Raw genomic sequence first — 18,229 nt, forward strand, 5'->3', positions numbered from 1 at the left:
GATGAACTGCAGTTTTTAACACTTCCACATTGGACTCATATTTTTAGGCCGGAGGTTGAAGCTTGGTTCAGACTCATGGTGCATTGTTTATGTTTTTAACTGGGAGTGGTATAAAGGATGGATGAAGCAATACATTCAAACTAGTGAATGCATCGATTCAGAAATTCAGCACTGCTACTGAAACCAATATCAAGAATATAAATTTGGTTGATTTATTTAATATGATTGAACTGAATTTGTTGCCTGTTTTTTGTTTTTTAAATTAATTGCTACTGCTGGTTATTATTTAATTTTGGCCAAAACATTCATATTCATTATAAAACATTAGTAAATATTGTTCAATTCATCCAGGCCTTCACTAAACTTGAAATAATTACTTCATCTCAGTTCATCCTTCTCTTCTTACATATGCAATACGTCTTTCTACCCATCTTCCCAGTTCTGTTCTGTACATTGTTTATACCTAGGCTACAAGTCTGTGCACATTTTCACTGCGTCATTGGTTTTGGAAATATTTGTAAATTGACTTATTTAGTTGTGTGTATACGTTGTGTATATATGTTGTAAGACATGCTTATTTTTACTTCTTTAATTTTAATTGCTAATAACTTTTTAATAGTTGCTATTGCATATGCTCTTGTAGGCTTTATACTGTTTTGCACTGTCTACTTTGCTGCTGTAACACTTAAATTTCTCCGTTGTGGGGCAAGTAAAGGATATCCTATATCTTATATCTTATCTTAAACTATATCTGTGTGAGCACAAATTAAATCGTACACAGTTACAAACTTGAATTTAACCTTCTTTCCCATCAAAAATAGTCTCTATTGAAAAAATAACTGCTTCAAAAGCCTCTTTTATTAACTTAACAATCAGAAACTGAGTGAGAAGCAGTTTTCAGTGATAGGTCAATCATTCAGCTTTCATAAAGAAATACAAAATATGTGTCTTTGTTTCCAAAAAGGAAAAATGTCATTAGGCTAAAACATGAGGCTTGCTAAAATGTAATTGATGTGACCAACAGGCTTGCAATCAGAGTTATTATTTTGGTTGAAGTAAAACAATCTAAGTGTTTTAGTAATAGTTGTTGCCTATCAGGACACCAACTTTTGAATCGGGACAGACTAGGACAAAAAAGGACAAGTGGTCACCGTAACTACATCGCTATTTGTCTTCTACGAGGGCTAGTTTTTAGGTTAATACAAAATCATACACACACAACTACTGTTGGCTGCCGGGCTCTCAGGGTCTTCACCAGGGATAGTTATAGCTGCCCATTAGTGACTGCTCTGAGCCCAAAGAAGAAACTGGGTCAGAACTGTGTGAGAGAGAAAGTATGTTGCTTCTTCCGCTCTCTGATTTATGAAGACTAACATACTGAAACACAGATCACACACACATACACACACACCACAAACCTGGGGACACACAACAGAAGTATTTTTATATCAGCCCTGCTCTGGTTATCTATATACCCTCAACCATTGACCCCGTCTGTCTGCGCTCACCACATCCTGTCTACAGTCCTTGTACTTTCTTCGTTTATGTGTCTGTCGTTGTTGTTTACATCCCTTGGAGGATTAACTGAGCGGTTAATGCTTTACCTCCACACCAATTCAACTGTATCTCCCCCTGCCTCCGATACATTTTGAGGAGTTGTAACTGTGTTGAATGGGCTGCATTCACCAATCTGAGAGCATTAATTACAAGAGCCAAGTGCCTTACAATGGTTCATATTCATCACACTCACATGCACAGATGGTATCAGAGCTGCCATGCAAGGCGGATGACCTGCTCATTGGGAGGACTTTGGGGTTCAGTGTTCTGCTCAAGGACATTTCCGCTTGATATTAGGCAGAGCTGAAAAATAAGACTAATCACAGATGTGTGCAACCAAAAAAAAGTTCTGCCGAGGGAGCATGATGCTGTCCAAAACATGCCTATAAATAACTAAGCTGTGACACTGAACTGACTGTGTTGTTAGATTAATATACGTAGAGGTGTAGAGCCCCTAAATAAGATAGTGCAAGTGAATACTTTGGGAAACTTCAGGTATAAGTCAAAACAAAACCTGGCTTGAAGCATTTAGTTTAACTCTGCGGCTAAATCACACACACCATATACAGAGTCGTTAGTCCTTGACACAGGTAGTCCAGGTTTGATTCTCACCCTCAGCCCTTTACCGCATGTCACCCCTGACTCTCTCTTCCAAGTTTCCAACTCTATCCACGGTCTTATCATCTGAATAAACTCATAAAAGGCCAAAAATAATCTTTATAAAAATGAAAATGTTAAGCCCCGGGGATCTAAGCCTTTTCATGTGCTCTTTGGAAAAATAGTACCATACAGGGTAAGATACATGTGGAAAATAAATAAAGTGTAGAGCAAGTTCAAACAAAAAACAGTAGTATGAACAAATCTAAAATGAAGAGATAACCTGGCATGATACAGCATTTGTATGTTATAGATATGTTATATGTTCTAAACACAAGATACTTGAGCCCCTTATGAAAAAGATAATCCTACCACACGGCCTTTAGTGACTACTGCAACACAGACAGCATCGCCGCCTTAAACAGACCGAGCTTCCAGGTACTGACAACCCTTTTGGAAAAGTCAGCTACACTCAGGTGTTTTGCCAATTAAAGTTTGTCTGCTAACCTAAAGGATTTGGAAGACACAAACAAAACCAGTCTGTTATCTTATCACAAGTTTTAGCACATTAAAGCCACTTGAGTGCTCATCTCAAACAGAAATGCATCCTTTCTCTGCAGTGTGGGTGATATCCTGGATGTTTTGACACACACAGGCCTGGGCATTGTTTGCTACCATCCTCCAGAGAAAATGGCTATCTCAGAGGAAGTTGACGACTGCATTCAGGCAAATCAAATTTACCACAGTCTGGATGTAGATTTACATAAGTAATTGTGACAGCAGATCAGATCAGTTAACATTTTGTTGGAAGCAACCATTACAAAAAGAAAAATGAAGGCCGTGACACTGTAGCTAATGTTGAGCCAGTACTGCTTCAATCAATCATTCCAAGTCCAATATAGATCACAAAAAACTCTAATCTTGTAAGGGTGTTTAAAAAGGTAAACACACTCATAGGACTCCCCACTGCCAATTCATGTAACATACTGTCTGGCCAGCATTTCAGTGTCACTACTTTATTTCTCCATGCTGTAGTATTAGGGTAAAATGTTAAAGACATACTGCATGTGAGCTCTTGGGCTGGATGTCTATACTGCACCTCCCACACTTAACTCTGAGTGGTTTCAAAGGCACAAGGAGCTGTCACTGTGAGAGTGGGTGGTTACGGAGCTGTCTCCAACAGAACACTCCTCATTTGTGCTGGTGCTATGAATTACACACACCACCAGCTCAAGAGCAGACAAGGTAAATGTACTCTTTGCTCTTCATTTGACAACAAGAGTCGAAAAAATGATAGGAGGAAACACCAAAGTGTCTTGTTGGCAAGCGGAGGTAATTTTTAATTATACTGGGATCATGCTGTAATGCAGTTTGTGCTGCATTAGAGTCGAAACCTTGTCAGGAACACGACATGAGCGATCAAGAAGAGACACCAAAATGGAGAGAAGAGAAATGACAGTTACCATGTTTGTGTTTAGTGGATTTACTGAAACAACAAACTACATATTGAATGTCAGTATGAAGGTTTAATACTAGTGTCCTACAAGTGAGACAGCAGATCCTCCTCATACACTGAAGTTTCATTGAAATGCCTTCTTCAGAACGCACGTTTTGCTGCATGGGTTTAACAAATCTTACTGATAACCCAAAATGATGAAGTTCTTGCCTTTCACACTCACACTGACATGCAGGATTACATTCAAGCACCCCAACTGTGGTGTGATCTCACTCAACACAAACCAATCTGCTGCCCCTGTTATGTTGTTATGCAGGTTTGCTACGCACCAATTCAGCCACACGGTTTGTGTTCTCTGAGGACAGAATTCATACAGCATTCTGTTGTCTTACTGCTCGGTAGGTGTCAGCCATATCAGAGATGCACATTCACTTGTTGGCAGACAGCGGCGGCTCAGGTGTATGAATATTAATACTACCATACTGATGCTGTATTAATACTGAGCTCATGGATGCAACAGAGGTCTTACCATGTTCTTCAGCTGCACATTCGTCCTACAACGACAGTGACAATAACTGTGTGGGAACTCTGCAGCTCATACATGAACAGGAGTTGTGCTTAAATTACCACACACACTATAAACAATCACCATAAAACTGTGTTCAATGTTTGTAGTATACAGTCCAGTGGCATGCTGGTACTATATCCTGACTCAAGGAAGTGTAATAAAAACAACAGTGAAGATCTGATACAGTCATAGCAAGATATGTATGTCACAAGGCAATCAACCAACACACCTGTCGACTGAGCAATCATATTTTTTGCATATTGATATGTTTACACAGTATGACATCTCATAAAGATCAGCCTGTACTAGCCTTTCAAGGCAGGAGGGCTTATTCTGTTGTTAGTTTAGGGATTACATTGTACAAAAACATATATACTTTTGTAGTTTGTGGTTTTAGCTTTGGACACAAAAACCAGGAACATATCTAACTAAACCTGGACCAGGTTGCCCCCTTGTGGTGAGAACCAGGTAAGATCTACTTAGGTTCAAGGACATATCACTTTTACTCAGTCATGTTTCCCCTTACAGTTTAAGAAACATGTACAGTGAGTTCTCTTTCACATGATGCACAGGGCAAGGTCTGTTTTGTATCCTCACCAAGGCTGCAAGTAAATACACTGATCAACAAGTTTGGACTTGCAGCCACACATGTTACTACTGTGGGAACTTCTGATATCATCATCCACTTTAGGGACCACAAAACCAGCAACTAGATACCGCCATGCAAAACACCACAAATTCAGAGTCCATTCATAACTGTCTTTCAATGACAGGTGCCTTACCTTCGGCCTTTCATCTAAGATTTGCTGGCGGGTATCCTTGTGCTTCTCTTGTAGTCTCTCCTGCCTTTTACTCTGTGCGTCTTCCAGCTACACACAGACACACACAATCACAGGCACACACACACACAAACAAACAAACAAACAAACAAACAGATACTTTAAGGTCTTTGCATGTCAAAACAATATAATCAAAACGTACAGTAACACTATAGCAATGAGTAAAATTGGAATTATTTGAATTTGAACACAAGTTTATTATGTAGTTATTCTACGTTGAAGCTCATAAGGGTCTAAACATTCTATATCAAACAGCCTCTTACCCGTTTGATGTACTGCACCACCTCATTGACAAACGATCTGTTGATCTCAAGCTTCTCTCTGTGGGGTGAATTGTATCATTGGTTTAGCTGAACAATCAGTCCCAACAGAATTGACCGTAAACATCTGGTGACATCTAGTGGTCAGACAAATCTACAATAACCTGCAAAGACAGACTGCCTTTATTTTAATGTAGGTACTTACTCTTCTGTCACATTCTTGTCTTTTGATTTAGCTTCATTGATCTTCTCTTGCCTTTTCTTCTCCATTTTCTTCTTAAGATCCTTCTTTTCCCTACAAACGGTGAGATGGAGAAGGAGAGGGGAATTGAAAATGTTGGATGCCTTCTGTTTGTTTGATTGTGTTTAGATGCTTCATGCTGAACACAGTCTTACTTCTCACAGATGTCTCTGAGCTTCTTCATCTGAGCACTCTGGCACTCCTCTGCAATGGTGGTCAGCTTCTCAACCAGCTGCAGAGACAACAAAAGTCATGATTTGACACTTGAACAAAGTCAACATCTGCTTTGAATGTTTGATACATTTAAACTGGCCTGACTCAAAGTGAAACTGGTTTAGATTTTCATCTTAAACAACACCACAATAGACCAGCAGCACATCCTCATTATGCTTAATCTCTTTTGCTGATTAAACCTGTTCGACACCTCAGCTGTGCTCACTGTGCAGATGCACTGGAGCATAACTTATTTATTTTTCCACTTGGTACGACAGAACATGTGCCCAGGCAGCAGAATGATGCCTGTAATATTCTGAAGGGGGGATGACCTGGAGCTCATAGAAGCATGAACGTATCCTTTAGCTTGGTATGATTAATGCGTGTTAGCCTTTCTGAGCTTTTAGAGACCTGGAGAGAGTCAGCACTTTATCAAGTCAAACACAAGTCAAGGCAGGTACTGTATGTGTAAATGCATGGATGCCTTTTTGTCAACAGCTACATACACTGAAACAGCTTCATATCTGTTATATTGTCTTATTACCTTCAATGCGTGATGTTATAGGAAGGATAAATTAGGTTTTATTCAGACACCGTTGTGTTATTAATGATAAGAAAAGTTGATGCTGTAAAATAATGAACAAATTAATCATGTAGCCATTATAGTCAAAGTGTAACATGTTAGAGAAAAAGTACAGCTGTGACCTGAAAACAATGTGACTGATTGTTTTCCGGTCCAGTAAGACATATGTGTCCCTGAATCATATCTGAACTTAAACACAAAATATTCAGTAAATCTGTTTTTAAGTATCTTCTCTGTATTCTACCTAAGAGTTAGACTAAAAAGGTCTAAACTGCGTCTTATCAGTCTTCTGTACATGCATGTATGTTCAAATCCAAGGCCAAACATCTACTCCGAACTAGAAGCTTTAATTCTCCAGTGAGGAACTTTTGTTTCCGTCCATTTTGACCAGCCCTGGGAACAAAGCTGCACCTGTAATGTCTTTGCTGATCTTGTCCTGCACATGCACAAATAGCGTGTTTAAAAAAAAAAATGTAAGCCTGTTCTCAGTAAGCCTGTTTTTCAGCTGTTATTGCCCTCTTTAAGAGGGTAGGGTATCAGGTAGAGAGAGTGAGGGATGACATGTGGCAAAGGCTGTGTGATCAGATTTGAACCAGTGCTGCCTACCTCAGGGACAAAAGCCTCTGAAAAGGGTGTGTGCAATTTAACCACTCAGTTTAACCTGTATCTCATAGAGTAGGACCTTCTCAAACCATAAAACATTAAAGCTGCTGTGAGGAACATTTGGTTTGTGTTGATTTTGGCGCCCCCTGTGGGCAAGGATTGTAAATCTTGTAGCTTTGCTGGTCTTGTTCTGTGCATGTATTTTCTTACCATGCTGCCTTTCACAGTCAAATGTATCACTCATTGTGAATATTTGCAGTTGAAATTTAAAAGAAAGGCTGTTCCTTCAGCATGCTGTCAGTCATCTGGTGTAACACCTACTCCCTCTGTGGTTTCAAGCATTAAAAGCTGCAACAATTAAAATTGTCAATCTGGTTGCTAATGGTTTTGTTTGCTTTTGTAGGTCATAAAGAGGCATAAGTGTAAAATTCAATCTGTTTCACAACTAATTAAAAAGTCATCAGAGGGGCTTTCATGACCATAAAACAGCACTTCAGCCATTGGACCAAAGTAAGCTTAAATGCAGGAGATGATTCCAAACTTTTTGAACTTCTGTCGCCCCACAAGACCTTGATGATGAAATACAAGTTCAAGAGACAAGTATGAGACTGACTATAAGTGCAATGGTCATAAATGAGCAGCTGACAGATAAACAGAGATGACAGGGAGAATACTCCATACTGTCTCTAGGGCCATTTAATACCAGTAAGCTGAAACAAATAGCCAGCATGAGACAGATTTGCTGCCAACTCAGCTGCCTTACACATCTGTTTGGTTGTGTTTGTTGCTATTTGTTTGTGAGTACCTGCTTGATGTGTTCTCGTTTCTGGTACTTTTCGCTGTAGTACTGCTCCTGGCGAAGTGTGAGGAGCTGCTGTTGTTGTTGCTCCTTCAGCTCAGCGAGCCTCTGACTGCACTCCTGCTCCAGATCACAGAGCTCCTGGTCCAGGGTTGACAGAGAGTGCTCGGACCGACTGGAGACGAGCACAAACAAACAGCCACAGAAAAAGAATGCATGCACAAGTTAAGATACTTGCTTCTTTTAAAGAATAGTGATCCTAATTCATTCCAGTGCTTTGAAATAATATGCTGGTAATCAAGTGAAACATTTTAGTGAGACTGGTGCTTCAAACATTGAGGTTTAAATTGAAATTAGGAAAGCACTTATCTTTGTACCTTCAAGTACTGTGGTTGAAATACGTTATCTGGCTAATACAACGCCCCTGTGCAGCCAGCACTGGCTGAAATGCCTGTAATCTTTGCTGCATGCTCAGTGCTGATTCTTCAGTGTGTGATGGACTGCTGAGGGCCCTGTATGAGTCCCTGAGCTTCAGAGGAAGCCTTATCCACTCATTCTTATTCTACACAAAGCTTAGCCTTTTTTTTTCTTCCTGAAAGGGGTGAATCCTGCCCTGTGGTGTTTGATTTAAAAAAAACAAACAATTTGCAACAGAGGATTTTAATAGGTACTCGAACCATTTTTTAAATGACAAGTACTCAAAGGTGAAAAAACTACACAAATTAATATGAAGGGAAAAGAAATACAAGAAGAAAAAAGTGATCTTGTGACTAACAGTTTGTATTGAATTTCTCAGGCAGTCTTACTGTGCCTTCTCTTTATTCCCAAGACTGTCTTATAACCATTCCAAGAGAAGCCCAGTACTTTAGAAAATTCAAAGCTACTCTTTGTTTAGAGTCACGCCCTTCTCAACATGTAAAATATCTAATGGTAGAATTAAATACTAGTTTAAAGGAAAAGTGGTATCGCATATCGCTGTAAAGGCTTTTGTAGAGCTCCTTGACTCTCAGATGAAAATCAAAGGGCCTCAAGTCCAAAGATGTGAAACAGGACAATATCAATAACACATTTAGTATCAGAGAAGAGGAGGGCCACCTACCTTTTCTTACCATCTCGTTTGTGGCTCTTCTGCAGGGCAGAGCGCCGTCGCTGATGCTGGCTCTGAAGCTCGGACACACGAGCCGTATGCTCCTTGATCAGCTCGCTGGTCTTGCGGTGGTGTTTCCGAACCAGCTCCTTCATCTCCTTGTACTGTTTTCTTTGCTCTCTTACAAAGCCCTTCTGTTGCTTCAGCTCCTCCACCGTTTGAGCCTCCAATTCTGAAGGAAAAGGAGAAAGATCAACAAGAGTAACTTAATAAGTTATCAAAATTACTTTTACTTTTTTTTAACTAATGCGCATCAGGAAAAACATTTTGACAAAAAACTTTCATAAGTTATAAAAAAACTGTCAAATAATGTATCCTTGATATAAGATGATGTCCTCTTTGCAGAGTTTTCATACAGTTAATGATTTAACACTAATCTAACTTCTATGTTAACAGACTGTGTCTGGACCTTAAAACAAATAGTTTTCAGATCTGCTTCCTGCATATCTGCCTTTTTAAAATGTTCCATGCCTCTAACTTTTTTGAAAGATGAGGCATTTTCATGATTAAGCAAGAAGTCATAAAACACAGATATTGAATGTGACAATACATGATGGTGAGACTTGGTTCCTACATTTAAACAATGACAGGTGCAGACAACAGTTGTGTAAGTATTAGGAAGAATGAATCTGGGTTCATTATTATCTAAATGTTTCAGATCTCTTGTACAACTGAATAAAGGACAGCAGATCGCCTTCCTGAAACTGATCTGACATTTTTTCAACACTTTTTTTAACCTCAAACTTAAATCCAACTTTTGGCTCATGTCAGAAAAAAACTGTGACAAAGCCTGCGTGTTTCCGTTCCAACACACAAGCCTTTTTATAACTCCACATGAATGCAGTCAATTATTCATAATTTCTTGGTAAAAAAAAAAAGATAGGTAACGTGGAAGTTATCTGAAAATAAGAGAGCTTTGTATTACTTTAAGCAATAATAGATCTATGTGTTTGGGCCCTCTGGGTTTGCAAAATCTTCAACTGTAGTCTCTTGATCATTGCATTACACGGTGCTTTAACATCACTACCCACCAAAACATTTGAGTTGGTTTGAAGAGGTCTCAGTTTTAGGTTTGTCTATCTAAAGGGTCATTTCAGGTCTTAGGGATGGTAGAAATATCCTCCTTGCATTGGATTCCTTGTACATTGCATGTAGTGGGACACAGTGTTTGTTCTGAACCTCTTACAGGAAAACAAACCAATCATAGGACACTTCACAGCTCTGCTCAATCCAAGCAGTCCTCTACTGTTGGACTACTTTATATTTCTGTTTCCAACTCTCTAACAAAGTTTGAAATTGCAGCCCTTACATATATTAATTTCAAAAGAATTGTGCAAAAAACTCATACCAGTGACAATAACATATATATCCATCATAGTTTTTATAATAAAACCACAGATTTAAGCACAAGCAACCAAGTATGAAGCTTAAAACATAACCTCACCAGTGAGAACGCTCTGGATAATGTCTTCAGTCTTCACTGTTGGTTTCAATGAGCCTGGATACAAAAAACAAAGGGTTTTTAAATGTATGTTCAGATTCAGATTCAGATTCAGGTTCAGACAACTTTATTGATCCCAAGAAGGGCAATTCATTTATAGCTTACCATACAACATTTAACATCTACAACACATCCATCATATATACATGCTACAAGTCACAAGTCAAGCACCAGGGCTGTAAATGGGACCAGAGGGTCTGTGGAGGATAGCAATAAGTTAATGTAATAAATAAATAACAGTAAGATAAGACAACGATTAAAAGACAATGTAATCTCTTGCCATATGTTATTTAAAATGACTAAAAAGAGTGCTGTCTGAGTTTAAAAGCCTGATAGCAGACGGGATAAAATATTTTGAATACCGATTAGTTCTCCTCACCAGTGCATAAAAACGGCGAGCTGAAGGCATCAGTACAAACTAGGTATGAAAGACATGTAATGACTGGCCGATAATGTTTTTTGCTTTCTTCAGCACCTGGTTCTCCCAGAGGGAACACAAGTCTCTCTGTTTAATTCCTGTAATCTTGAAGCAAACTTTTATAATGCTCTGCAGGCTGTTCTTCTCTTTGATGGGTAAGCCCTTGAACCAGCAGATAAAAGAAAAGGTTAAAAGGTTTTCAATAAAAGAACAATAAAAGTTATTAAAATCCTCTTACTGACATTAAAAGAGTTCAGCTTCCTCAGCAGGTAAATCCTTTGCTGGCATATTTTGACAATAGACACTATGTTGACATCGAACTTCAATTTGGAATCAAACACAGTTCCCAGATATTTGTACGACTCGACAGTCTGCACATCTTCCCCATGAATGACATTAACTTTGTGTACAGTATTGTGTCTAAAAACAATAATCATATCCTCTGTTTTGGATACATTAAGGTAAAGGTAGCTGTCATCACACCATGTTACAAAGTCAAATAAGGCAGGACCATTGGTCAGACTCTGAACCATGGAGCAGCGACAAGCGTACAGTGTCATCCGAAAACTTCACAAGGAACCTGTTCTCATGCAAGGACCTGCAGTTGTCGGTGTACATGATAAAACATTGCTATCTCTATAGTTAAGTTGAAAAATATCACATGAAATATCTCAGACATTTTGTTATTAATATGTTGTTTTGAGAGTTAATCAGATTGGATTATTTTCAGATATCTTTGTAATCCTCAAAATACTGTTCAGACAGCAACAGTTACATTATTGGTCCATTGCAAAGTTTAAAAAGATTTTAAAAATTTGAGGGTTCAAATATCTAGACAAGCAAATTGTAACTGTATTTTCAAATCTAAGACTTAAAGCATGTTGTTTTAAAGAACCACTGTAATTTAATTCTTATGTTCAACAATACACTTGAAGAAAAAATGTAGGTAAAGTTTCTTAGTAATGTAAGAACAAGCATAGATGACATCACATTCTCAAGAACTAAAATGTGATAGTGGTTATTCACACTGTACCTGCAGACTGTGGCTGGTGGCCTCCCACTGACGGGGGTTTTGGAGCGATGATGGGCGTGTGGCTCAGTCCGTTCTCTGCAGGCAATGCTACCCTTTGGTCCACCTTAGATTCTGAAGGAGCATCACTCCCAGCCTCCACCTGCGCATGATATAAAAGATTCAATGAGCTATTGATCAAGTCTGTAAATAAAGCTCTGACCACAGGTTCTTCTGCAGCAGAGTTTAAAATCTTTGACTTAAGCTAGTTGAATGCTCTGATTTGTAAGAGGAGTCAAACTTCTCACCGACTAGATAACTTTTTGAAGCACTTATAATGTTTAAGAAAAATTCTAATAGACTTCTCTAGAAACCTTCTCATGGGGTGCTTTGTCTCCAGGAGTCTCTTGTGTACCTGTGGTCTGCAGGATAGTTTGTAGACATAGCTTTGGTAACCAATTCTTAACATTTCTTTCTGTGCCGAGGCTCTGCAGATCTTAATTTCCCCTTAGACTCAGCTGCAGCTCTCTGCCTATACGCTCTTATCTCTGAAATGTTAACACAATTTCAAATAATCTCTGCTCTAGCCAGATCTACTCATTACTTTTCCCAATCTCTCTCTCTCTCTCTCTCTCTCTCTCTCTCTCTCTCTCTTTCTGAACACTGGTCTTCGGCTTTCGTTGCATGCCACTTTCAGTGACTGTTGCCATGGTCACAGCATGAAACAGCCCTCTGCCGGCCATCCTCCTGGGTAATCATATCAGCTGGCAAATCAGATAAAAGACGCCCCTCAGGAGAAGCCCTTCTTTCCAGCCCTCTTCTTCCTATAACCTCAGATAACCCTGTGCCCTGCCTCGCCTCTCATCTTACATTTATCTCAACTTCAGTCTTACAAATTACAGTCCACGTGTTCCTCTGATAGCATCCCTGTAGCTTTGCATCAACACTGATCTTTGGCTGACTGTAGTCTCCTTCACTATGTTTAAGATGACAAACTCCACTGAGATATTGCTGCTACTATACCTTCAATGCACCACTAACAAGCTCACCATTGCCATGCCATTGTTTTATTATTGTTTGCCTCTTAACGTGTGATATTTCCTGAATGTCACTTGTAAAAGAACATGAAAGTCTCATTCTCCGAAGCAGCAAAGACTTGTTAAAACTCTCTAGGCTGCTTGGCATTTAGGTTACATTAAAAATGAAGCCGGTACCAAAGTTAAAGGTCAGTGTCTGCTCTACTCTGATATCTGTGTGCATGCTCCAGGAATACTTACTGAGTGAGTGCTTTTTTCTCAATAATATGAAATAATATTGCAATTTTAGATGAACTTGATAACTTCAATCACTGGTTTCTGATATTATTTTAACTAGTCTAATTATGTTAAAGATTTTGTTGTAGATTTAACAGATGATTGAGTGACTGATTTCTGTTGAAAGGCAGATTTGAAGCATGTACAGTTTTGATTTTCCCTCTAAATACTCTGTATTCGGCAACAATCTACCCACCTTTTTTTGATTGGGATCTTTTCAGACCTGAGAAGCATTTTTGTTTGTTTCCAATTACTTATTTTGCTCTTCTTAAGTGGAATTATGCAAAGTTAAAAGCTGTATTGGGGTGTGCTAGAATTTAAATAAAAAACCTTATCCAGAAATAAAATCAGTTCACTTTTGTGGGCTTCTCAGTTTTCTCTATTGGTGCATTCATTGCCTTATTGCTTAGCACACTACTGCCACCTTCTTTCAACCGGTCAAATAAACCTACATACCATATAACTTTAACATCCTCTTGTGCAAAGTGAGTAGCTTTGCCTTGAGTTGCCAAAATCTCCTTATGTTGCCTTTAAGTTTGGTGATCAGATAATTCAGGGTTGGAGCTTCAATGAAATCTTAAAAAACAACAGTCCACTACAAAACCTCCAATGTTACAGAGTGTGTTATTATTTTTTATTATTTGTATTATTATTTTAACCATTATTATTTGAATCATTGCTTTAACATGTATTTATCTTATTTAATTATGTATTTATCTATTTATTTCTTGTGTTCATCTGATCTTGTTAATGCTACCTTATTTTTAACTTTTCTTTCCACTCTTACTTATTTCATTAATTTTACTGTATTGATTTAATTTTATTTTGAAGTATTTTATTCATAATCATGCCTTTTGTAATTTTACCATTGCTGTTATTTTCAGTCTCTCTGTTATTCTGTGAAGCACTTTGGGCTGCATGTTTATATGTATGAAAGGTGCTATAAATAAAGTTGAGTTAAGTTGAGTTGTTTGTGTATTTTTAAGTTAACATATCCCATCATCACAATATGAAAATGAGACAAATTGACCAGAAAAGTCTGAATAAAAATCAGATTTCAAGCACCAAAAATAGAGACTTAATTGTATGTAATCAGTAATATGGCTACAGCTGCAGCAAGCACAATTCTAGTGATACGTTTCTTAAAAAGTAGATTATAAATTGTTAAATCTGATCACATCTGTCATGAATAAACTTCACAACAAACTGATGAAAAGTGTTCCCTCCCCATTCAACCAATCATCTGTACGTAAACAGATTTGAGCTCCTTGAGGATGCAAGTCCACAGCACAGATATTCATCTTCACAATTAGACACAAAACAAGAGCAAACTACACAGAGGCAATATACTTTTTGCACTTGACTATCATTAGGGGAATGTGCTTTGTGAATTAGACCTTGAGATGGAGCAGATAGCTGTGCCAAATAATGCACAGTTCTTGGTTTCCTCCCTGTGTTATTTGCAGTGTATATGTGATTGTTATAAGCATTTATCTCTACACTGCTTTACTCCAAAGACTTTTGATTGTTTGCATCGGGTGTAACTCATGGAATAGTTTTACATTTACTTTGTCAATGTGATATCAAATCCATTTCTTGCTAAAAGGGAATGAGATTTCCAAACTGTCACAACAGTAACACCACAAACCAAAGAGGAGCTTCCACTGAGGTAACCAAATTTATCTTATCAGCCAAAGTGTCACTTTAGCAAGACAAAGTAGGTAAATGGTTATCAGAATATTAAGTCTGATAAGTGCAGTGTTGAGTTTTAACATCTACAGTGGAATCTCACTCCCTAAGACGTCACACCTTGAAGTGGAGAACAATGAAAGAAACCCATTATCAGAGCCTGCAGGTGGCTGAAAGAAACGCCATGAAAGTCAGAAACTACAACTGCTGTAACATCGGCTGCTGCATTTTATAATGGAGCGACTGGAAATGAAAAAAAAAACAGCTCAAACAAAGCCCAGTGATCATATCTATGAGGATACAAACAAACCGTGGTTCACAATCATTCCTTTCTCACAATGGATCTGAACGGCTGTGGGTTTTAAAGTAGCATGTGGCAGAGTTAAAAATCTCCTCAGTCTTCTCTCAATCAGCGTCTTAATAGAGTTTTTTCCTCTCATTCTCTACCATATGTTCTGAGTTTTTAACCCAGTTACTTCTTGGCAGAGAGGAGAGTGGCCAGCTGGCTGAGGGATTGATCCTTTAAATCTGAAACTGATCTAGAGTATGAAGCCTTCCATACAAAAACACATACAATAACAGTCACATGTCCTTAATATGTGATGGAGAGAAGAGCATTAAAACACACACACCTCTTTGTCACCCTCTTCCTCTCCTCCCTCCTCTAAAGTAAGAGCTGCCAGCTGATTGGCTCTCTGCTCCATCAGGTTGACATAGCGGATGGGATTGGACAAGGCTTCGATGACATCTAAAGAACAGGGAGAAAACACAGCAGCTTTGTTGAAGCACTGTGCATGACTCTGAAGCTCTGCTTTCCTTTTATTGAACTTGTTTCATCTGACTTACCTGCAAATGTGTCTGGCACATAGTCCTTCACTTCTACATACACAAACAGAGTGGGCAACGTCAGGGACTGGTTCTTCTCGTTCCTTATACTGATGTAGTGATAGCCTGCAGGGATTGAGGCAGATTGAAAGAAACAATGTTAAAGTGTTTGTCACAAAAAGTGCAGAGAAGCGTCCATATTATAAACAAAAACATGCAACAAATCTTACATGTAACTAACGTGGAAGATAAGGTTAATTAAGTGCTGAAACAAAATATTTTCACCTGGACGGATGGCTGACACAGGAATGATTCGATGGCCGATGAACTTCCCTCCTTCTTCAAACACAGCTATCCTTAGTGATGCAAGTGTGGGCAAAACGACCTGACGAAAACACGTGAAATGCACCAATTATTACATCAGAATGACATCAAGACAGTATTATTTTTTAACTCCATATCTGTTCAAACTTGCTAAAATGGATTGGCTCATCTATATGTCTAAGCATAGCAAAAGGAAGTCAGTTAAACTTGTATTCCCCAAGTATGTAAATGAATTGTTTCCACTGTGTGTCTGCACAAAGCCACTGTCTGACCTTCTTGAAGACAATGGCCTCCTCTTCCCAGACAGGGTTGATAGCATTTCCTTGAGATGTCTTTGTCTTGAACGCTTTCCTCTTTGTGTCCACAGGTAAGCCGAACATATCCATCTCAACATACGTGCCCACTTTCTTATCTGACAGGAACTGGCCTGAGATGATCTGAAAGGAAGGAAGGAGTATAACATGATCAACAGAGAGCAAGAGTGCTTTGTGGACACAAAAAAACCCCATACAGATAGACACACACCTTAACAGACAGTGTGTTGGCTACAATTCCATCCACTGTGCTCTCAGTGAAAGGGTCAAAGTGTTTATCTGGCCGTCTCATAAACTCTGGTTTGAGTCTGTAGCCACATTTTCCGTTGTATTCATACATGCCCAGGTTCAACTGCATGGACAAATCTGTGGAGGGAGGACAACAAATACCAAAGTTATCTGAATGCATACTGTATTCAGCAGAAAAATAGAAATAAAAAGGTTTATCGAATTCAGTCACCAATGATAAAACTTTGAGGGCTTATTTACAAAGAGACTGATTTATAACTTTTCCAAATGTGTGATAGAATAAAAGATTTCTGCAACTTAAAAGAATGAAACTGATTTTTTTCACTCTCCTCCCTCACCGATGGTTTGGAAGTTGAGCGCCACCAGCTGACAGCCAGCGTTCCAGAAGAGCTGAGGGTTGTAGTTGGATGAATCCACTCGGGTGCCTTTAGGGTAGATCCTGCTCAGCTGCAGCTTGTTGTATCTGAACAGAGCTGGTTAAAAAAAACTGTATGCTGTATGACCTGCAGCAAAAGGACGACTGGCGCTGTTACTATTACTACCAATCCTACTACAACTACAACTTCTACATGTTGCAACTTTAGAGTTACTGACTTCACATCACACACAGTTCAGGGTACATTACAATTATAATAGTAATCCACTTATTTGACAGATAAGCCTTCAACATTATGAAAAGTTGAATACTGATATGAATTCAACTGGGCTTTATACACTACACACAATGGGTAGAGGAGTTTAACACTAATGGAAATTAGATGCAAAAACCCTGAATTATATTCAGTAATGCAGACCACATGCTTCAGTAAAAGTGAGAAGGATACTCCACAAACTCTACTGGAGATTTGGTCAGCTGCTCCAAAGCTTTGGTCTCCACAAAGGATGACATCTGGTAGCCGCGGTTGATTTCTGTAGGCAGAGATGATCACAGTGAACCAACGGGCAATTGAGTGATTAAAAACATCCTGTGTTGTTTTTGTAGCTGTTCTTCTTTTATGTCTACAAGTTTTTGTTACTGTTTTAATTTCATTCAAGATATAAGCTGACAATGTGTTCAGAAGCATTCACAGTTTTGCACATTTCACAAGAAAATGTTTCAAGATGAGCGATCTCTATCAGAGAGAGTGTACGTTACTGAGATTCCGTGTATGTCATTCATTGTTGGTACGTACTTTTGGACCCCTCAAAGCTGTTAAACTTGACTGGTTGGATGTAGATGACCAAGTTAGACATTTCCTCAGTGGCAAATGCCTCACTGCCTGCAGTACCCTGTACATAAAAAAACACAGACAAGCAAATATCTTAAAATCATGCAGTGCAATAATTCAACAAAAGCTCTGTTATTACTCTTGACAGTATTTAGAAGGATGTTTTATCAGCTTCATGGGCTCAAAACAATCTGAAAAGACATTGTGTCAGACATTTGAAGTACAGTCAGCTAAAATGCATGATCCACAATTTACACTAGAGGGCAGCATCATTACATTCAAACACACTGAGTGCTTTTCTTTCCAATGTCCATGATATCTGGTGTCAGAAGTGACAGCTGAGTGAGAATTTCACCTCATCCATGGAGCCCTTTTTACAGTCGTCATCGTCATCATCTTCATCCTCACTTTCTGCCTCCACCTCCCCTGAAACAGGAGTCACATATATGTGTAGCGATGAGTAGAAGATATATTATATGTTTTTATTTTAAAGACAACAGCACAAGCTCTATGCTA

General features: G+C 38.7%; 1 protein-coding gene across 1 annotated transcript in view; it reads right to left on the minus strand.

The window, feature by feature from the left end:
- Nucleotides 1-18,229, minus strand: part of LOC117824362 (1-phosphatidylinositol 4,5-bisphosphate phosphodiesterase beta-1) — a 146,681-nt gene that overhangs the window by 16,472 nt on the left and 111,980 nt on the right. Inside the window, exons 16-32 of the mRNA XM_034699830.1 lie at nucleotides 18,069-18,139; nucleotides 17,678-17,774; nucleotides 17,330-17,414; nucleotides 16,844-16,968; nucleotides 16,468-16,622; nucleotides 16,215-16,379; nucleotides 15,904-16,003; nucleotides 15,640-15,744; nucleotides 15,426-15,541; nucleotides 11,816-11,954; nucleotides 10,308-10,361; nucleotides 8,816-9,035; nucleotides 7,723-7,891; nucleotides 5,674-5,750; nucleotides 5,483-5,572; nucleotides 5,281-5,338; nucleotides 4,961-5,047 (exon numbers count right to left, since the gene is read on the minus strand). Of these exons, the coding sequence (XP_034555721.1) occupies nucleotides 4,961-5,047; nucleotides 5,281-5,338; nucleotides 5,483-5,572; nucleotides 5,674-5,750; nucleotides 7,723-7,891; nucleotides 8,816-9,035; nucleotides 10,308-10,361; nucleotides 11,816-11,954; nucleotides 15,426-15,541; nucleotides 15,640-15,744; nucleotides 15,904-16,003; nucleotides 16,215-16,379; nucleotides 16,468-16,622; nucleotides 16,844-16,968; nucleotides 17,330-17,414; nucleotides 17,678-17,774; nucleotides 18,069-18,139 (1,913 nt within the window). The remainder of the gene's footprint in view (nucleotides 1-4,960; nucleotides 5,048-5,280; nucleotides 5,339-5,482; nucleotides 5,573-5,673; nucleotides 5,751-7,722; nucleotides 7,892-8,815; nucleotides 9,036-10,307; nucleotides 10,362-11,815; nucleotides 11,955-15,425; nucleotides 15,542-15,639; nucleotides 15,745-15,903; nucleotides 16,004-16,214; nucleotides 16,380-16,467; nucleotides 16,623-16,843; nucleotides 16,969-17,329; nucleotides 17,415-17,677; nucleotides 17,775-18,068; nucleotides 18,140-18,229) is intronic.

This window comes from Notolabrus celidotus, chromosome 13 (genome assembly GCF_009762535.1).
Source record: "Notolabrus celidotus isolate fNotCel1 chromosome 13, fNotCel1.pri, whole genome shotgun sequence".
In the NCBI taxonomy this organism is placed as follows: domain Eukaryota; kingdom Metazoa; phylum Chordata; class Actinopteri; order Labriformes; family Labridae; genus Notolabrus; species Notolabrus celidotus.